This window comes from Kwoniella europaea, chromosome 1, assembly GCF_036810445.1.
Source record: "Kwoniella europaea PYCC6329 chromosome 1, complete sequence".
NCBI classification, from domain to species: domain Eukaryota; kingdom Fungi; phylum Basidiomycota; class Tremellomycetes; order Tremellales; family Cryptococcaceae; genus Kwoniella; species Kwoniella europaea.
The window spans coordinates 9,828,988-9,848,899 of record NC_089487.1 but is presented as its reverse complement, the minus strand read 5'-3'; the positions used below and the strand labels follow the sequence as shown (position 1 = coordinate 9,848,899).

The 19,912-nt window shown below is 43.8% G+C and overlaps 12 protein-coding genes across 12 annotated transcripts; 8 read left to right on the top strand and 4 right to left on the bottom strand.

Moving 5' to 3' along the window:
• Positions 1-158: 158 nt before the first annotated feature.
• V865_003755 (uncharacterized protein) lies at positions 159-646 on the top strand (the record flags this gene model as incomplete). Its single annotated transcript, XM_066227544.1, has 2 exons — positions 159-439; positions 535-646. The coding sequence occupies 2 exons, from the start codon at positions 159-161 to the stop codon at positions 644-646; spliced, it is 393 nt and encodes a 130-aa protein (XP_066083641.1).
• Positions 647-1,200: 554 nt separating this feature from the next.
• V865_003754 (uncharacterized protein) lies at positions 1,201-3,498 on the bottom strand (the record flags this gene model as incomplete). The annotated part of the gene is made up of 10 exons (XM_066227543.1): positions 1,201-1,263; positions 1,341-1,430; positions 1,504-1,578; positions 1,677-1,748; positions 1,820-2,190; positions 2,294-2,374; positions 2,473-2,730; positions 2,849-3,215; positions 3,303-3,364; positions 3,453-3,498. 10 exons carry the CDS (start codon positions 3,496-3,498, stop codon positions 1,201-1,203), a joined length of 1,485 nt encoding a protein of 494 aa, XP_066083640.1.
• Positions 3,499-4,494: 996 nt separating this feature from the next.
• Positions 4,495-5,591, top strand: V865_003753 (uncharacterized protein; the record flags this gene model as incomplete). The annotated part of the gene is made up of 5 exons (XM_066227542.1): positions 4,495-4,634; positions 4,734-4,952; positions 5,025-5,074; positions 5,158-5,334; positions 5,413-5,591. 5 exons carry the CDS (start codon positions 4,495-4,497, stop codon positions 5,589-5,591), a joined length of 765 nt encoding a protein of 254 aa, XP_066083639.1.
• Positions 5,592-5,626: 35 nt separating this feature from the next.
• Positions 5,627-6,124, top strand: V865_003752 (uncharacterized protein; the record flags this gene model as incomplete). Its single annotated transcript, XM_066227541.1, has 2 exons — positions 5,627-5,720; positions 5,841-6,124. 2 exons carry the CDS (start codon positions 5,627-5,629, stop codon positions 6,122-6,124), a joined length of 378 nt encoding a protein of 125 aa, XP_066083638.1.
• Positions 6,125-6,615: 491 nt separating this feature from the next.
• V865_003751 (uncharacterized protein) lies at positions 6,616-7,003 on the top strand (the record flags this gene model as incomplete). The annotated part of the gene is made up of 2 exons (XM_066227540.1): positions 6,616-6,890; positions 6,970-7,003. The coding sequence occupies 2 exons, from the start codon at positions 6,616-6,618 to the stop codon at positions 7,001-7,003; spliced, it is 309 nt and encodes a 102-aa protein (XP_066083637.1).
• A 66-nt stretch (positions 7,004-7,069) lies between these two features.
• Positions 7,070-8,026, top strand: V865_003750 (uncharacterized protein; the record flags this gene model as incomplete). The annotated part of the gene is made up of 4 exons (XM_066227539.1): positions 7,070-7,227; positions 7,396-7,527; positions 7,612-7,772; positions 7,884-8,026. 4 exons carry the CDS (start codon positions 7,070-7,072, stop codon positions 8,024-8,026), a joined length of 594 nt encoding a protein of 197 aa, XP_066083636.1.
• A 335-nt stretch (positions 8,027-8,361) lies between these two features.
• Positions 8,362-9,035, bottom strand: V865_003749 (uncharacterized protein; the record flags this gene model as incomplete). The annotated part of the gene is made up of 4 exons (XM_066227538.1): positions 8,362-8,436; positions 8,526-8,707; positions 8,805-8,886; positions 8,970-9,035. The coding sequence occupies 4 exons, from the start codon at positions 9,033-9,035 to the stop codon at positions 8,362-8,364; spliced, it is 405 nt and encodes a 134-aa protein (XP_066083635.1).
• A 615-nt stretch (positions 9,036-9,650) lies between these two features.
• V865_003748 (uncharacterized protein) lies at positions 9,651-11,202 on the bottom strand (the record flags this gene model as incomplete). The annotated part of the gene is made up of 7 exons (XM_066227537.1): positions 9,651-9,829; positions 9,922-10,084; positions 10,162-10,461; positions 10,543-10,595; positions 10,685-10,805; positions 10,924-10,986; positions 11,083-11,202. The coding sequence occupies 7 exons, from the start codon at positions 11,200-11,202 to the stop codon at positions 9,651-9,653; spliced, it is 999 nt and encodes a 332-aa protein (XP_066083634.1).
• Positions 11,203-12,544: 1,342 nt separating this feature from the next.
• Positions 12,545-14,400, bottom strand: V865_003747 (uncharacterized protein; the record flags this gene model as incomplete). The annotated part of the gene is made up of 9 exons (XM_066227536.1): positions 12,545-12,652; positions 12,731-12,845; positions 12,991-13,023; positions 13,087-13,146; positions 13,219-13,301; positions 13,367-13,546; positions 13,617-13,883; positions 13,974-14,040; positions 14,111-14,400. 9 exons carry the CDS (start codon positions 14,398-14,400, stop codon positions 12,545-12,547), a joined length of 1,203 nt encoding a protein of 400 aa, XP_066083633.1.
• A 426-nt stretch (positions 14,401-14,826) lies between these two features.
• V865_003746 (uncharacterized protein) lies at positions 14,827-17,019 on the top strand (the record flags this gene model as incomplete). Its single annotated transcript, XM_066227535.1, has 9 exons — positions 14,827-14,961; positions 15,112-15,372; positions 15,687-15,778; positions 15,838-15,936; positions 16,011-16,079; positions 16,159-16,251; positions 16,319-16,412; positions 16,535-16,672; positions 16,810-17,019. 9 exons carry the CDS (start codon positions 14,827-14,829, stop codon positions 17,017-17,019), a joined length of 1,191 nt encoding a protein of 396 aa, XP_066083632.1.
• A 444-nt stretch (positions 17,020-17,463) lies between these two features.
• V865_003745 (uncharacterized protein) lies at positions 17,464-17,769 on the top strand (the record flags this gene model as incomplete). The annotated part of the gene is made up of 1 exon (XM_066227534.1): positions 17,464-17,769. The coding sequence occupies one exon, from the start codon at positions 17,464-17,466 to the stop codon at positions 17,767-17,769; it is 306 nt and encodes a 101-aa protein (XP_066083631.1).
• Positions 17,770-17,798: 29 nt separating this feature from the next.
• Positions 17,799-19,283, top strand: V865_003744 (uncharacterized protein; the record flags this gene model as incomplete). The annotated part of the gene is made up of 7 exons (XM_066227533.1): positions 17,799-17,877; positions 17,936-18,001; positions 18,075-18,205; positions 18,294-18,352; positions 18,427-18,878; positions 18,952-19,032; positions 19,096-19,283. The coding sequence occupies 7 exons, from the start codon at positions 17,799-17,801 to the stop codon at positions 19,281-19,283; spliced, it is 1,056 nt and encodes a 351-aa protein (XP_066083630.1).
• Between the last annotated feature and the right edge of the window lie 629 nt (positions 19,284-19,912).

Genomic DNA, 19,912 nt, shown 5'->3' with positions numbered 1-19,912 from the left:
TTACTAACCATTTCACCATTCACAGATTTACGATCGACCTTCAACCTGGATCCCACTGCACGATCCCATCTAGCCAGCTTCATTTCACTTCTGAATCTCGAGCGTATCTCCCAAACGTTATACATCATACCACCGCCGACCTCGCAGATCCACTCAATATGTCCTCATCATCCGATCGACAACCCCTCCTGCCTACCCACACGGGTAAACCACATATCAATCATTCCTCCTCCTCCCGTTTATCTACCACCCGTATATCCTTTCCTTCGTCTACCACCTCGGCACTGGGCTCAACAGATACAGTCGACGACGATCAGACCCTCGTATCTACCTCTCCGAAGAAAGGCAAACATCGGGCATTCTCCGGTAGTCCATTGACAGCAGGCGAAGGTCAAAGAAAACCCGGTTTACCCAAATTGTCGAGAGAATGTTTGATCAGGTGAGCATCCCATTTCAGAATCACTTATCAGCCCATCCAATTTTGAATATGGATATTATCGGCTGATGGAACAACATACTGTATTGGACTCTTAGCGAGATAAAATGCTATGGTTCATACATGTTGCCTCCCCTACTCATATTCGGAGTATTGGCAATTGGTATTAGTCTTTTGATATATGGTTTGAAGAGAGGTTGGTTCAAGTGAGGAATCAGAGAAATGGTGGGATCTTATCATCGATCCGACCTCCTATTCCAGGGAGATATACTTCTGATTCGTGGTCATCAGCAAGTGTGGTCATCAGCAAGTTCATCTCATTGTACTTATTGTATTGTATCGTTCATTCCGGCTGATAATTTGGACTTCTCCTACTGTAGTCCCACCTTGCTTCTAACCCTTGTTGATCTACGTTAGAAGCCATTCTATTCGTTGTATTATCGTATCATTCCGTGTTGTACTAGAATACCAATTATGACCTAGCCAATAATGCGAATGTCATTGTGAATGCTTAATTCGTTTCAATGCATGATGGTGATACAGTTATATGTAATCTCGAATAGTGACAGAAGAACCAGAATGAAAGACATCAAAAACCAAAAACCAAAATGACATAAAATTCTTGTGAATCGTCCCACTACTACTGACTCTTCTCTTTCCTTTTCAGTTTTCTTCTCACCTTATATCGCTTGATGCGTTGAAAGTGGTAGTACAACATTTACTGGCTGAAAGAAAAGTTGTGTTGGTCTCATAATTTAGGTCCTTCACGACCCCGTCATCCTCTGCACTATCTCTTCTAATAATAATCTCAAAAACGTTCCATCGAGCTACGACACGAAGATGTATATCAGTATGACTGTCAAATGAGCTGGAACTCTATTCTTCGAAGGGGGGAAAAGCTCACAGGTACATCCTCCCCATTGTTCAATAAATGTTCACCGTGTTGTCGGGGGAAGGTATCCCATTCTTCCCTTGATATCGCTCTGTCATTCCACTGTACAGTCCAGGGAATGATCAGTGATCTGAAATGGAAGACTGGATCAAGCTGAACAGGTTGGATGACTTACGATCGGTATGTATTCGTGGTTCAGTATATCTGATACGATCTGATGTTCGGGCAACCAAGAGTTGGGAGGGAATATCTAACATGAGATTTCAAGTGGGCTGCACGTTAGCATCTGTTATGAAATGACCAGGCGAGATAGTCTATGAACTGGGATAACAGAAGTGATTGACTCACCTCAATCACTATTCCACCTTCAGGCATCCACAGTTGATTAGTCAAACCATCACCATGTACCCCAATAAGGATCTAACACACATTATGGTAATCAGGTCAGGATGAACCAAGGCTAATACTTAAGATCCGGTAATCCAACTCACATCAGCATCATGTACCGCCTCAACCTTCTCCCTCCCACCCAGTTTCCCCAACTTCTTGTGTCCCACCGTGGCTTTCCCAATTGACTCGATCTCGCCCAGTACCACCGACAATTCCTTATGTCCTTCGGGGCTAAGTTTCCTATTCGTATTCTGTCTATCTACATACACAATCTTCGGTAGACCTTTCAGGGCTCTCTGAGGATCTATGCGATTGGATGGTAGGGGGATCTGTAAGTGGGATAAGAACGCTTCTCGTATAGGGGTGAAGAAGAATGGGGGATGTGGCCGGGAGAATATCGAAGCTGCCATCTTATTGAGGGAGTCTGAGAGGGGGTTGTGTCGGTGTGAAGCCCATCGGTCTGCTATGACGACTATAGATCCATCCAGCTCACTAGAGTCAGTAGATGTCATAGTGCACATAAGACTGCGAAGCTGACGTCGATAATTGCTCTTGAAAGAAGGAGTACAACTCACCCCGCTCGAGGAAGATCCATCCTTGATGAGATTGCGATTCATCATTAAGCATGCTCCACTGATAGGGCTCGATGAGGTTGGCTATAGTATTCAAGAGCGATGGATTAGCGTACTTCCCATTAGGTCTTTCAATAACAAGGCAGCTCAACTCGTATAACAAAATTGCAAGCACAACTCACCTTCTCCAAAGACACCTTTGAGTACTAATTCATTCATCCCTTCCTCGTCCCTCCATCCTTCGGCAGCTTTCCACGGTATCACCACTCTCTTCGGCACTTTTGGAACTTCTATACCTGGTCTGACTTGTTCGACCAGCTCCATCGGTGCGGGTACAGAAGCCAACGCTGTTATAGAGCCTAGGAATACTTCGGCGATGAAGGGATAATAGGAGGATAGGAAATGCCACATGTCTGTCTTGGCTCCGTCGTTGATGAATACTAGATATGGTGGATAAGTCAAATCAGTCTTCCTTCAAGGTGATTATGAAGATGGGAGATACGGAGATACAGAATATCATGAGGTATGATCGAGAGCACCCCGGTGCTTGACACTCACTCGTGGATCCTTCTAGGACCAAAGCATCTTCTGCACCCTTCATTTCCAGATCCTCAGGATCCCTCACAACCTCCCAAAGGGTATCTCCACTGACCACCCTGCTCATACCTGGTATAGTCTTTCTTCGAGTATTCAAAACATAAAAAGTCTGATTCTTAATCCATAGATTCTGAAAGACTTGATGACCCGGTACACCCCCTAGATACCTTGTCTGGCTTATGCGTGGATCGGGAGAAGTAGACTGTGGAGAAGTGTCGATAGGTGTTGAGTGGATGGAAGGTGAGAATGGTGATGGGGAAATTGGGGGTATGGGTGAAGAGGGTTTGGAGAATATTTTTGGGATGGATAACGGAGGGAGTTTATCGGACTGTACGTCGGTGTGAGATCGAAACGAGTCCGTCAGTGAATGAAGCTTGGAACTATCACTCGTCATGTATGCAGATACGACACTCACTGCATATTCTCTGGCGGTAGGTGAGAGATGGAGTGATATTATAGTCAAACCAAGTAAAAGACCTAAATATATATTATATGAGTGGCTCGTCAGTATAGACTAGGTATGTTTCACCTCCTCCTCCTCCTGCAGAGGTGTGGATAGACTCACCGAAGGTCAGGCACACGACAGACCTCGGACGTCTCAATCCCTCCATTATTGTCTATAAGCAGTGACCTCACGCAAGGTTCACTTCGACGAGCTCAGTCGCTCCTTCCACCTTTCGTCGGTGATTGAACGTGTCCGCTGGAAGTTCTTCTGAACGTGCGGATATCTCCAATACCTGACCGAAATCCACTGCAAACTGTAGGCACCTTACTTGCTTCGAAGAGTGATGACTGTTGTAGTACTGAGTGAGGTATTGGAGTGCTGAGATTGTTGGAAGTAACCTGTAGGAAGGTGTGAAGTTGAATTGCGTAAAAAAGTGGAGGATGACTCAAGGCAAGGGAAGATCAACGTTTTGGTCTGATGGGCTTGGCAAACGAAGTACGACTGAGATGTCACAAGTGAGGTATCGTCGATGGTGTCGGATAATGAGAAGAGTCGTGGTATGGATCACTGTCCAGATGTTGATGTAACCTGTATGCTATCAAATGTCATGTCCGCAGCTGTTAGTAAATTATAATTAGTAGCTGGGAAGTGAATTCACCCAATTAAGCTTTTGCGCTAATTGCAGTGCATTCGATTGCTCAATCCGCCGGAATGGCAGATAAGGCACCCATGTGACCCGAGATGGCTGATAACGAATACTGTACAAAGCAAGTGTTAAGACTGTCCAAAGACATCATCGTCTTCATCAGATTGAAGTTCACATCATGACCATGGATCATCCATCGCCTGATGAGACTTTGCATCCTGATGCAGGCACTGACGTATGTCGTCTCTTGGACACTACTCACATACTACAGACCTTCTCTCCCGACCACTCGGTCTCAGTGTATGACGAATTGACATTCTTGGCGAATGAAGCAGAGAAGTACACCACTTAGCAATCATGTGTATGTCGAAGGACGCATCCACTGTGGACATATAAAGAAGGGAAAAGATACATTCTCTACTTACTAATCTCATCATCATCATCCCATTTCCAAGCACTCGCACTAACTCAATATGTTCCTTCAACTCATACTTTTCACTGACCCTCGCTTCCTCGATGGGCGTGGCAGCTACTCCTATAGAAGGACGAAAGAATACCTCGGCGTCCGATTCACAAGCAGAATGTCATACTTTTTACGCAGATATCTATGCAGAGACTACATCCAATTTCGATTTAAAGTCCGTGATAGGTGAACCGTAAGTCACACACTTCTACTTTCTCTCACTTCATTACCCAAAGCTATCATCTGTGATCAAAGACTGACATGTGGACTTGATCCATGCAACCATGTATAGACCAGAGAACCAACAAGCTCTGACTGAACAGATCATCTCATATTTCGCAGCGGGCAGTACCCTCCCATCTCAAACTTTCGCCGCACCGACAATAGAGGTTAAAGAGAGGTATCAATTATGGTTCGAATATTGTCAACCTAGATCCGGAAAACCCGAAGGAATTGATCAAACTCATCATGGTCTGGTAGGATATGCAGGGTATTGGAATGTTCAGGCCGAGTAAGTACCATTCGATACCTTTATCTCACAACACCCATGGGATGTTGCTGATTGCATTACCACGTGTGATAGTGATTACAAGACTTATTCTTTCGCTGAGAATGCCGCTGAGAAAGGATGGGGTGAGTGTGTTACTCTTGGGATACACCTTGGTCAGATAGCAAGTTGAACGTTGGCTGATCTGTACGTGCTGTGTGTACTTCAGCCACCCTATCATACGATCGACTGGGAGTCGGACGATCAGCTCATCCCGACGGTACCAACATTGTTCAAATGCCATTTGAGATTCAACAATCCATATCTATTCCCCATTCACTTAGAGAAGGAAGGTTAGCTGATATAGGGAAATTTGAGACAATTATCGGTATAGGACATTATAAGTGCCCAAAAGTATAAGTGATCTAACATCAATCACGCGATGTTACGATTGACGATGAAATTATATTTGGGTGAATGGTAGCATACGGATCAGCCTTACTCACAGGAGTATCAGCTGTTTCACCATCCACATTCGACGCTATCGTCCTTACTGGATTTTCCAATAACGTCACGGAAGGTCCATCAGCTCTATTTTCTTTTCAATTGACAATCGCTTCCCTAGCCTATCCTGAAAGGTTCGCGGGTTATCCAAATGATTAAGTGATAACTCCTTCTCAGACAAACGATCAAATTGGATGTTTTTTCATTATCCAAATTACGCTCAGGAGGCTTTGGACAGTTTTACAGATACCAAAGGAGAATTCACACTTGGCCAACAATGTTCGTACAGTACAATATTTCCTTTCTTCTCTTCTATTTGGCTTGCCTTTCACAACTTCATCAAATTTCCAACCTACTGATACTGATGTCCTGTTTTGTAATTCTTTTTATGGTATTCAAATTCGGTAGGATTCCCATTCACCCTCGATAGAGAAAACTACACCTACCCCGTGTTGGTAGTTACAGGTGAGAACGATTGTGTATTCTGTTCGGCAAATTGTTATATCACTTCTTTGGATTCGCCTGCCACTCAATTGGATACGACCAAGGTATTGTTCCCCTCTGTAAATAATTTCCAGACTGTCGTGATCAATGATACGGCCCATGGTATTAATTTCCATAGAACCGCCAAAGAAGCCTACGAGAGGATTTTCGAGTTTGTAGATGCTTTGGGTTTGGGTATCTCAGAATGAGCTGTAAACAAGGACAATATGATATGAAACTCTACTGTACGTTATAATGGTATTTCCAAGTTTTACATTGTACGTGATGATCTGTTCATGGGATATATGATAAGATATATGATGCTTTATCGATTTTTGACCAAAAGAGAGGATTTTAGCTTATCTGTTACCCGTCACTGGCAAAAGAGACATTGACTTGATTGTCTGTGCTCAGTCGAGAATCAAAGGACAAGGGAGGGATACACAGTAGAATCAAAGGATGGTATCCATCATAAATCACTTACACCTTGACTCGATGCTCCCACCCATGTCTTCTTTCCTTCTCCGAATATCTTTACTAATCACTCAATATATATCCTCTGACCATTCATACTGACATTCTCTTCTCTCAAGCGTTCATTCTCCTCCGTCTCCTGCGATACAGTATTCACCACCTCCCGACAATATCCTAAAGAGGTCTAACCCCCTTCCTCGACCTTACTCACTCAACGGCTGATACGATGCCCATACCAATATTCAACGGCAAATCACCCCAATCCTCTTCCCCTCCCAACGGCCACCGAAAAGACCCTCATTCACCTAAAATCATCGACCCCTCGCTTGTCTTACCTCAAGCATTGCTAGGTGGCGAAGATCCCATCGAAACTCTATATTGGTATAACCATTTTCTTCCCCAGGATGAAATAAACAAGAGAATATGGGAAGGATGGAATGTAGAGATGAGTTATGGGGAGGTTGTGGCGAGAGGCAAGGAATGTAGGATGCAAGTTGTTTTGTACGTGTTGATTTTCTCCCCTCTATTGAGAATGACATTTGACTGATCTCGTTCATGCCTTGACCGACTGACTCTGTAGATCCTTCCAAGCTGCTTTGGAAGGTCCTAAATAGATCGAACACCATTACATCCGAGCGATTCAATTCCACGAGGAATATGTCAAATGCGAATTAATCAAGATGATTCGATTCATGAAACATTCCCTTGACAGCAGATCTGGGGCAAATTCATCTTTGTTAGGTAAATTACTCAAGAAGAAGGAGAATGGTATGGGGACGATGAAGGGATTGGAGGAAAGTGTGAAAGAGGGTGAAGGGTGGAAGATTAAAGGTAATTTGTAAGTTCTTTTCAATATCGCCTATCCTTCTCATTCCAAATCACGTCATACGCTGTATTGGATATGTCCGGAGGACAGAAAGATCCCACTGATCAAACACATAGGATAATATGTTTCCAATATAAGTACCTCTGAGCTGACGTCAGCTTCTTCCATGGATGTGTGTAGAGCCGGTAAGAATGGTAAACACGAACAGGCCATTCGACATTACCTCGAAGGATTGATCACTATCTGTCCATATACTTCGAGCGATACTTCTATGAATTATGAAAAAGCTTACAAGAGCGATTTGGTAAAACTGTGGGTTATCATCCTTATACGTTCCGATCAGCTTCCCCAAATCTGGAGAACCAAATGAGGCTGATTATGATTTGGACGAAATAGTGAACAAGCTCTACTGAACAACATAATCACCATTTCACTATCTCATTCTTCCAAGTCGGGTCCCAAGAGGATAATGTTCGATAATATCGCTAGGGTCACTTGTGAAGTCATGTTGGAATTTAGATATTTGACTGTTACCAATCTCAGAAAAACGTTTCAACGTGAGTAATACTGAATCTTGGAGATTATGAACAGTATGCATACAAGATATGAGTATTGTATCGATGTGTTGACGATACTGCACACGAATAACATTTGATCTTGTCATGTAGGTCTGGCTCAACTTGACGAGAGGGAACATGGAGTTAGTGGTAAACAGAGTATCAATAGCTTTATGGCTGATCTATTTCGAGGTAAGGAAGGGGATGAATGGGCACATAGGAGATGTATACGAGAACATGTCTGTCATGAGTAGTGGAAGATATGTGATGGTAAGTAGGAGTTTATCGTGGAGACTACGATGTATGTTAGTGAAACAATCACCATGCTATCTTTAGTGAGATACCCGTAGTACTTAGAGAACGAAAGATGGATCTTACTGTGATATGATACATCATACGATACGATACATGCACTGAGCTTTCTCCTTAAAATAATACATCGAATTTCATCCTACTCGTTATCGTTGTTCAGGATTTCTTGATTAAATTGTATCATTACAATCATATTCGTTTCTTTCACTTCCCTTCCCATCAAAATTCAATATTCAGTCCAACCTGTTCATCCATTCTTTCGTTCCATACACCCTCTTTACTTGAAAGCTTTCTTTACTTCTCCTTTAGCTTCTTCAAATTGCCCTTTAGCTTTACCCGTCAATTCTGCGGCCTACCAAAAGAAACAGAACATATCGATTTGTCAGCTCTCCTCAAAGGTGCTTGAGTAGATATATAAGCAAGTCGTAAGAGTGCACTCACCTTACCCTCAGCTCGATCGGCTGCTCCTTTAGTATAAAGTTCAGCCTGTTTCAACGGCGCTTCAGCAGATTTGAGCGATTGACTAGCTCTAGCATTGGTGGATCCTCCGCCGAAGAAATAGTATCCTAATCCGATGAGGGCGACTGCTCCTCCGCCATATAGAAGTGTATTGTTCGATTGAGCTACACCATACCACACCACACAAGAAGAAGACAAAGAAGGTCAGCTCAATCGATGTATACGGGAAAATAGCTTGAACACTGATGGGAATGGACTTACTGTCCGTTCCTGCTGATCCGGCTGGTCCACCTGGTCCACTTGAAGGTGGAGTAGCAGGATTGGGACCCGTTGCGTAGAGTCTCTGATCATAATATGGTGTCAGCAACATGGCTTCATACTTCGCGATGAGCTTGTAAGCAATGGGATAGGAGAGGTAACACTCACAGTAGCTACGATGGGTTTAAGGGAGATGGGTGATCTCCTAGCGGCGAGGGCGGTTCTGTACAACATGTTTAGTTGATTTGAGTGAGCTTGCGATAGTAAGAGTGGAAGTTTGTCAATTTGGTGCGAGTTGAATCCTTCACAAAGATAGAGACGAATGAAGATTGATAATTCACTATGTGACTTTGTCTATGGGTATGAGTGTGAGAAGTGATTTGTTGTGCGGCGAGACATGATGCCATGACATCACGTTCCCACATTCCTCATCGTATACACATCCCCTTTGCTACCTAAGATCAGATGATACTATACTATTGCACTAACAAGCAAGGATGACGACAAATGGTGAATGAAAACGTTGATGACACGAGTTCACACAAAGTGGTCAGATCTGCAGATGATCGATCCACTTTAACCGATCGATTGGATCGCTTGGTCGTAATCTTATCCGATGACGTTAATCATCGTATTCCTAACTTATTCGTATTCATTCCAGTTCATGCATTTCGTTATATGTTATATGTTATATCTTATGTTATATGTATTATTTCTATTCCTATCTTCAAGCCATATCCGAATGATATATGCACAAAAAAGCCAAAAGAATGTATGTATATGAACAGGTACGAAGCTACTTATGCGATTTAAGGTCTATCAAAAGTCGCCAGGCTGGATCGTACGCAATCAATCCATCCTTACTCGATGGATGGTGAATTCCTCTTGTTTGTCCATCTCCTCAGGACTCAATCTAGTAGCTTTCACCACAACAGGTATCATCTCACCCGTAGCTAGAGGGTACGGTTGATGGTGTAATACAGCTAGGAGGTTTCGTAAGATTGCTGAATGCGAAGTGACAGATATGACTACGGGGCAAAGTAGACCACAAGTATGAGTGAAAATCCCGGAGTATATGAATAGAATGAAACATGGGGTGATGATAGAGATATACACTCACAAGTTTCTTTTGCTCCGTCTGGACCGAACAATCTATCCATAGCTCTCTGAGCTCTCATCTGCATGTGAGCGTCGGTCTCTCTATCATCCGCTTTCCACAATTCATCCTCTTCTACGAAACCTTCTTCGATCTTGAACGTGGGGAATCGATTCGCTATGTACGTCTACGAGCCGAGATCAGTCCAGTCCAATCCACTCCATTCAGAGATGTTTGTTGTAATCATATTGCTACTGCACTTACCCTGGTCGATCTCTTGTCACAAGTATGACTCCCATAAATCTCCCTCCAATCTTCCCACACTTCCGGTACACCCGTCAACAATTCACCCCAAGACTCTAACATCGTCTGACCTGTCCTAGTCAATGGAGATACATACCATCTCATCTCCTGAGATGATATAGGTGGGTTATGGGGTAGTTGCTCTTTCCAGCATTTCTGGATCGCCTGAGCTTGCGATACGCCCAAAGGGGTTAATTCCGGATCAGGTCCCCACGTAATCTCGCCGTCCCCGTTGAGGAATGTCCAATAATCTTCCCATGGCTGTGAAAGTTTATGTGATATCAGCCACAGCCAAATGTATAAAACACCAACGATCACGATAGGACGGAAGGAATAACTCACATCAACACCGTATTTGCTAGCTCCGAAATTATGCCATCCCTGACCATGACGACCTATCAAAGTTCAAAGATACCAAATGAGCTTACGATCATACACGATATACGGTATACCTACGATGATGTGATGCACATCGATGACTTACCTAGAAACATGACCTTGTACAAGACGCCCTCGGGTGCATCCTCCTGTAATTTCTTTACATCCTTTCTTAGATTATCCCATCTTTCAGGTGATTTATCAATCAGACCGAAATTCCTTTTGAGCTATGTAAGTGTAAGTGAATTGATGATGAGCACGTGTATCAACTGGATTGATTGACAGATTTGAGAACGATATTCGGGAAGATGAACGTGCTATCGAGGTACTACAGTATCAACTCACCATCTCTTCAAATTCCATATGTTTCGGTTCAGGTCCATTCTGAATGAAGAATCCTTGGACGACCTATCAAAGGTTGATCAGGTCGATATCAGTAAGTACGTCAATCACTATATATGCCTCTCTTCCAGATAGTGAGAAGGTATGAGATAGTCAACTCACATCATACCTATATCTGTGAGGTTTCTCAACTAAACCTGGACTAATCGCCGGCCCACCATCCTCTATAGCGGCAACAGGTGGGATATCGTGATACGGACTTTGAGGTGATTTCAAACTCATCTTGAGACTCAAGAAGTTGGGACTAGGATGTATAGAGATGAAGGCGAATAATACGCCTAGGAAGAGCGAAATGGAATAAAATGAAAACGTCTTGAATGAAATTTATTTTCCAACTATGCAATGAAGGTGTTACAAGCTGAGTGCTACCTACTCCCCCTTGATCCCACTTCAGGTTCGCAAAGTAACGTAGCTCGGGATGATTTCGTTGAATTGTTTCGGATCTGACCTGCTCCTGCACTGCAGCGGGTTCGAGTCGAGTGGCAAATCGCTGTCACTAAATTCCGGTGTTACGGTTGCCGGACCGGCAGTTGGTAGGTTGTTGGTCTTGATTGAGATTGAGATTAGATTTATGCGTTTCTTCTACTTATATGAGTTTAGTTACAGTGAGGTTGACTGAAATGTACTTTGGATGAAAGGGGGATCATGACATCCCACAAACGCATTCATTTTATATTCATCTTGTCGAAGGATAACATGTTTCTCACTCGATTCGACTCAGAAAAAGCGGGAGAAACGAGAGAAACATGAATAAACCTGGCGTCTGTGTCTGTGTCTGTGTCTATTCACAAACTGGCAAAATCTATGCCGCACAGATGCATAATTCATTACCATACCGACATCACAGCTTCTTAACCCGATGGAAGAGGACCCTTAGCCATTTGACTGGATGCTGTCAAAACATGAGGTAAAGTCGACCTGTCATCAATGTCGATGAACCCTAAATTAGCTGCAGGCTAGAAGTTTCAAAGGACCATTCGCTTTTGGTTGGGTGTACACAAAACTGTGGAGGACGAAGAATAGCAGCGTGACTATCGAAAGATGGTACAGTACTACTGTTCGTTCAGACCGAACTTGATGTTAAATTTGATCCCATCTCATCAAGACATGAAAAACTGCCTTTGACACACAATCATTCACAACTTAATCAGAACTACCCCTCAAGTCATCCATCAAAACACGGGGTAACAACGCACGGATCTTTCACTGTCTAATTGAAGTTCAGGGATATTTAGAACTGCTCTATTGCTCTGACCGAGAGCACGTTATCAGATACAGTAGCGGACATCAGAGGCGTTTTATGTGGACCTGGAGAGCGGCAATGCCATGACTTTAACTATACAGTATCACCGAACAACATCTCCGACTACAACAAAATCCGCAAAGCATGCTCTACTCTCACGTCCATTATCGTACGATAATGATCCACCATCCAGCACAAAGGCCGTTTAAACCGGAATCCTACACTGGTGTGCGTCCTCGTTTGGTTCTTTCGCGATTTGACGATGACAATTCGGCAATCACATCTCACCAGTCCCCCACTTCATCTCTCGTATCCTCACCATCACCATATACTTCTACTATACGGACTAGTAGGATTCAAGCTATCCATGAATCCAGAGTAATAAGACGAAGTATCTCCGCACGGACTAGCAGCTCTGATCGATAATGCCTGCAAGTATTACATGCCCATCCAATCAATATTGTGCGATTATTGAATGGGTGGTCCGAATCATCAAACAACACTCACATCAGGCATCCATTTCTCCAATTGCTTTATCCTTTTCTCATTCGCCGGATGGGTGGATAAGAAATCGGTTGGTAGACCCCGGCCCTTTTCAGACTCTGACATTCTTTGCCACATCCTAAAGTATCGATGCACTCATCATTAGCAAATGATCTCCATGAGGAGACGCATTGATACCTTGATGGGGGTAAATTAAGGGGAGCGTAATTGATGATGCTAGAGCATGTGTGTTAAGGGTTACAGAAAGTGAGATATGAACTCACTTCGTAGATTCATTAGGATCGAAACATGCTTTCCTATTCGATCAAGGTACCTCAGCCATAGATCTAGAATAAGGGAGAAAGGTGAAACACACTCACGACATCAATCGTAATCCAATGAAATCAGCTTCCGATTCGTTCTTCCTCGAATTCGGTAATCTGCAAGTCCACCATCATCTGATCAGCCCAAAACCATCTCGAGACTTGACAAATAGAGAAAGGCTGACTGACTGTAACATGAAAGTAAGGAGTAATCTGGTGATACCGACATCCAATCCTAACGATTCAAGTAAGAAACCCAAAGCGAAGAGGACCTGATCGTTGAAACATATACATGTCAGCTCAAGGAAATGGTGCTACTCCAGTAATGAGAACTCACCTTCATCGAACTCATCCTTTCAGCTGGATGTCTAGCCACCTGATGTGCTACCTCATGACCCAGAACCGTCGCTAGACCATCATCGTTCGCTGAGACTGGCAATATACCAGTAAAAACGAATATCTTGCCTCCAGGCAGGACAAATGCGTTTTTCGTCTTTTTGTCATCTATCACGTAGACCTGTCCGTCGACCATCCGATTCGGTCTGGTCAGCCACGGCTGATTAGCACGAAGAAGTATGTTCGCTCACCTCCCATTCAGTCTCTTTACCTTCTCTAGCATTTTTTCCCGCTTCACCACCGCCAAATAGAATTTCCCCTATATCCTCCCCACCACCAAAGTTAGGGACCTTACCCTCGACCGCACCCATCTCACCACCCGATTTGACCCTTCCTAATCCCGACGACTCTATTATTCGAGTAGCTACTGCTCGTACTCGCTTGGTCGTAGGATGATTGGGAGGTAAGACAGCTCGGGAATATTCGTTAAGCGTTTGTAATTGGGTTTGCCGACCAAGCTATATCACAATGACTTGTATCAGCTGATGACCTTTTATATTGATCTGGGTATACTGTCATCCAGCTTGTGAAGCAAAACTCAAACTCACCTCTCTTTCTTGAGCTTCGTCGACATCCATAAATCTCAATCTACCCGTTTCAGGCACTCTCTCCAGACTACCATTCAAACCAGCATGTAAGCTACAGGGCATTTCAAATCGAAAAGACTCTGGGATGGTAAGCTTACTGAGTAACATAATATATACCACCACCACCGACACCTATCCCATATACCCACACTGCCCTATCGCCCCCTAGTCTTCTTTTGAAGTACTGCCATATGTCCGGTCCTCCTCCACCGTTAGGTCCAGGTGAAGGGGAATATCCAGAAGGGAATCGCTCGTATTTTGCAGACTGTCGTAAGGAATTATGTATGCTACGTGATATCTGTGGTCTAGCGAGCAAAGATGAAGGAGCGGAACGAGGGATGGATCGAGATATCGGTGTGAAGGAGGAACGTAATGTTCGAAAGAACATTCTGAGCGGTACCAAGCTTGTTGATAAATTGGTATAAGATTATATGAGAATTGAATTATAAGGCTATGTATACTGTTGTAGATATCGATGCTGGCAGACACGGAGGATGATGGCGACAAGGGATGAGTTTATATATTTTATGTGATGATTGACGTTCAGATATTTCTGGAACCCAATATGAAGGACCAAACGACGATGACGCTGACAACCCCCCTTCGGCAATAAAGCAACTTCCGCCGGGACCAGATAGGGGAACAGACGCCTAACTCATGACTCAAGCCATGTGCTCATAGGCACGGGGGCAGGTCATATCCGCTTAAGCTTACCCTCGAGCCATCAATTCACATTTCATCCCATCGTCATCAATCCATACTCTTTTGTCACCATACTCAATAGCCTACCTACAGCTAGTCTCACACCAGCAAGATGCCATCCGACCTGTCTTACTGGCTCATAGCCACTCCGCTGAAAGATGGTGATCCCAATGTGATGCTCAACGAGGTCAGCAATGCAGTTGGGAAGGATGTCGAGGTGGCTACCTGGGAGATACCAGAGTTGAAGGTGGGTCAAGTCATCTCTGGAACACCTCAAGACTCCATCACCTGACGAGTCCCAACGTGATACCTCTTATCATCCATCTGTCATTTGATCTCAAGCCCGTTGTTATCTCGATGTCATAGACGGATATACTGACTCCCTCTATCGATACAGGCCGGAACCCTCTCTTCCCTCCTCACATTATCCGACGCACTCCCCAAATTAGACTCCCAATTCACCTCGACCGTCTCCAAGCTTCTCGACACACTCCGTTCGCTAGTCTCGGACGACTCGGCCAAAGTCGCCCAACACGCTAGAGTAAATGATAGACCCGCTGAAGAGTTTCTGTTGGGCGGTGGAGGAGGCTTCAGGTGGGATAAAGGAAGATGGGGTAGTGGTGGGAAGGTATTGGAGGTCGTGGAGGCTTTGACCAAGGTGAGTGTGCTGTTTCCTTCGCACCAGAAGTGGAATATGGTACAGGTCAGATTTGATAAGGAATATGCATGATGGGATGATCAAGATTGGCTTTTTGGATTTAAATGAACGTGGATGTGGCTTGATCAAGGGAAGACCATTATACCGACTCATTTCATTACTGGGTTGACCTGGACGCCAACCACCTTGTAACATTCCTTGCCCGTGGTCTCTGGCATGGGTTTGACCCCTTACAAGATGATCAAACTGGCAGATATCAGAGATACGAATTATAGCCATAAGGTCAACTACTAACGATGCACCTATCTTCGCAGGAGATGAACTCTATAGATTCAACGCAGAAGCAGAAATCACAATCTTACAACCTCGCGAAAGGAAGTCTTACGACTCTGCAACGTAAACAACAGTGAGCTGATTGATGACTTGATTTTGAATTCCGAAATAGCTGATTTGTTAACTAATTAGGGGCAATCTGTCTCAACGTTCCTTACTTGATGTGGTGAACAAGAATGATCTAGTGGAGAACAGTGAATTTTTGGAAACGCTGATTGTTGCTGTGCCCAAGTGAGTGATCAGCTTTCCTGTACCTCCCCATTCTCGCCAGAAATGCTTGAATGCTGATGTATGCGATTGTGCAGGAATTTACAAAAAGACTGGGCAGATAAATACGAGAGATTGACAAATATGGTTGTGCCTAGAAGTTCTCAGTGGGTTATCCAATCAAATATCCCATTAGCTGCCCCTAACGCAGGAAAAGGGCCGAGCTGACCAATCAGCACTTCGTAGACGAATCGCAACCGATGAAGATTACTTCCTCCAAACTGTGACAGTGTTCAAGAAGGTCAAGGAGGAATTCATACATAAGTGTCGTGAAAACAAGTAAGTCGTCAGCTGTAATGTAACTCGTTTATCTGTCATGTATATAGCTGATGATGACATAACTCAGATTCATAGTAAGGGATTTCAAATGGGATGATTCTGCTTTGGAGAAACAAAAGAAAGAATTGGCAGAGCTGGCTGTAGAAGAGAAAGAATTATGGGTAAGTCTTCAGCTATTTTATAATTCGGCCGGTAATCCCTTTCTTCAGACTGCTTTGAGGTGCATGACGGTCAGTCTAACATCAATGCTGATGCTGATGATTCTCTACCTTCAACACGATAGACCGAACTCTTACGTCTCACTCGAATAAACTTCTCAGAAGCATATCAGATTTTAGCTCATCTCAAGACTGTCCGATTGTTCGTGGAGAGTGTATTGAGATATGGTTTACCGGCGGATTATGCTGGTGTGATCGTGAAAGTGAGTCGACAGCGAATGATTCCAACAATTTCATCATGGATGAGATAGATCCACAGATAATCGCTTTTCGTTTACGTTTCCTTCATCACATCTCTGCTATACGTTGACCAGAGCTAATACCCGATCTCGCCTCACAGCCGGAACCCAAAACAGCCGTCAAGACACTCCGATCTTTATCTGATCACTACACCTATCTTGCATCAGCTTCTCGTGGTCCATCGACCAAGAAGACTAAATCAGGCGGTACAACAGCGGGCAGTGAGGATGTAGGAGGTGAATGGGCGAGTGTGATGGAAGCTGAATATTACGATTTTGTATTGTTTGAAATACCAAAAGTTATCACTTAGATTTTTTCTCTCTCGTTATCTACTTTGCATGTATACGTTGTTGAAATTGATTTCACAAAGTCAATGTTGGGCTCAAGCAAGGTCAACGATTATCATGCTCATGAGATGTACTGTAGCCAAGCAAAGCAACGAACCGTATATGACGAAGAGGTTTGTCGGTCATTACCGAACCGGTTTCGGGTTGAGGATGGACGGTGATCGGTTAACTCGGGCCGAGGTCAAGTTGGGAGGGTCTCCGGGCTGTTGATGGGTTCTAGCTCTGCAGCTGCTGGTGTTGGTTTTTTTTGGCTCATGCTTGGAGTGAGTAGGTAGGTATATAAGAATGCTAAGGAGATCTGATCGCTCTGATTGATGTATGTATACATACGTATATAGACCCCCAACATCGTAAGAACAACCCCGACCCTTCAACGACTTTACCATCTGACACCCATTCACTTCACAATGGCCGAATTCCACTTCTTGAACAAGGTGCAACCACCTCAAGTGACCTCGTTGAACCTCCCTCCTAATCATTCTTGTAATCTGGTAGCCAAGAGGAAGATCGTAGTTAGACCTAATGATTTACCGATCTTACAACCTGATGGAGTATTGGTCAAGGTCATCTCAACAGATGAGTATAATCTCCTTTTCTTCCTCAATGCCATCTCACTTGGCCTGGACCACATGCGATTTAAGCTAACATACGTTCTTTGCATTCTATACGTATCTGCGGTTCCGATCTGCATAACTACCTTGCAGGTGGAGTAGGCGGTAGACCAGTGAAATACCCAATTGTAATGGGTCACGAGTCTTCGGGTGAAGTAATCGCTGTGGGTGATTTGGTGAAATCGCATAAGATTGGAGATAGAGTCGCTAGTGAGTTACAATTCATCACTACTATCTCTTGGATTGAGACTGACTCAATCGGGTACAGTCGAACCTGGACTTCCTTGTCGAAGATGTATAAACTGTAAAGAAGGAAGAGTCAATATCTGTCTTGGTAAGTCTGGCTGTACCTCCATACCTTCTCTTTAACTGGCCAAGTAAGCTGATCATGTGGTCTCACTTTGTAGATATGAGGTATTGTGGTGCACCTGGATCAGTAGGATCTCTATCTAGGTACTTTACACTACCAGCCGATATGGCTCCTCATATCCCTGATCACATATCATGGGATGAAGCTGGGTGTATTCAACCTCTTGCTGTGAGTTCGATCCCAGCCCAACATCTTTAACTACCTTCTTTATAGATGAAATATTGTTTTTGGTATGCTGATACATATATACATATAGGTCGGTGTACAGATTGGTAAACGAGTTGATCTCAGACCTCACAAAACACTTGCCATATTGTGAGTCTGCTTTCTCACTCAATACTTCATAACGGGTTTTTTGATAGACTTACCTGTGTATCGTCCACTTAAAGCGGTTGTGGACCCATCGGTTTGATCACTGCAGCTGTCGCCCACGCCTACTCTGCCCGTAAGATCATTGCATTCGACAACAACCCCGATCGAGTCGAGTTTGCCAAGAAATACATCTCCCCTCTAACTGGTAAACCAATTATCGACCATGTGTTCCTCATCGGCGACTTGCCCACCGAATCTCTCAACAATCAACCTAACGGTAATGGTCTAGCGCACAAGTTGGCCGAAGATGGTTCAGGTGCTGGGATCGGTGATGGGGAGGTCAACGATCATGAGGATCACGAGGAGACTTTGGGTGATAGGAAATGGGAACAAGCCAAGAAGATAGCTGCTGACTTTGCGGAAAAGGCAGGTCTCTTAGAGGAAGAAGGTGTAGATAGAGTTGTGGAAGCTACTGGTGCGGAGGATTGTATGTTGTTGGGTATAGCTATTGCTAAACAGGGTGGTACTTGTGAGTATGACTCTACCTCTCTTCGTCATCAGCATATCAGACAGCTAATCACCTTGTTTTTGTCGTATGACAGACCTCGCTGTGGGATTGAGTCATATTCAAACTAACAACTTCCCAACTCTTGCTGTCTCAAATAAAGAAATCAACGTTATGGGTAAGTTGATTGGTACTTGACTGTACCATATGATGTTAATCCACTTTCATTGCATCCTTTCAGGTCTTACTCGATACACCGCATCGTGTTTCCCCTCCGCACTCGACATGTTAAGTAGAGGAGTTGTCGATCTCAAACAACTGCTCACCAAGACTTTCCCCCTGACTCAAGCTACTGAAGCGTTCGAGGCTGTCGCTGCGGGTGGTGATATGAAAGTCATCATCAAGAACCAAGAGGGGTTCGATAACTAGACTTGGAAAGACTAGATTTGAAATGTCGAAAAACTCAAAAGGTAAGGACTTTAGAAAATAGAAGAGAGTAGTTGGAAGGAATGGAATTTTTGGGTTTTGGTGGTACAGTAACACGAAAAATATGTGTATGTGTGTGGATGAATAATTAGAAGCGGGAAAGAGTGTTGTTGTGCGATGAGTTGTAGAAGTAAGCAATGGGTTGATTGTAGATCTGTAAAGGGGATTTGAATCAATGCATCATCATCCATTCTAGAGCTATTTATGTCAGAGCATTGACCAACTAGATAAGGGGACGAGATTGATCATCGTATTGTGTTCTTCAGTGATCATCCCATCCCCAATCACATTGGATTAACAGGCGTTATCTCAGGTACGCTGTGACTCCACAAGATAATGTGGGAGATACGATATGGCGCAAAGGAGCTATGCATCTATTTATTCTAATATCTATACCTGCCAGCGTAGTCTAATGGTCCAACAAGGTATACTGTAATCTGGACAGGTGGTATCGATGACGATGATAATTAGGTACTTATAGCTCAAAGGATAATCGGAAAAACTGAATAAATAATGTTATTTGTATCGTTATGATGAGATAACGATTTACAACGACAACAACGAACGACCCG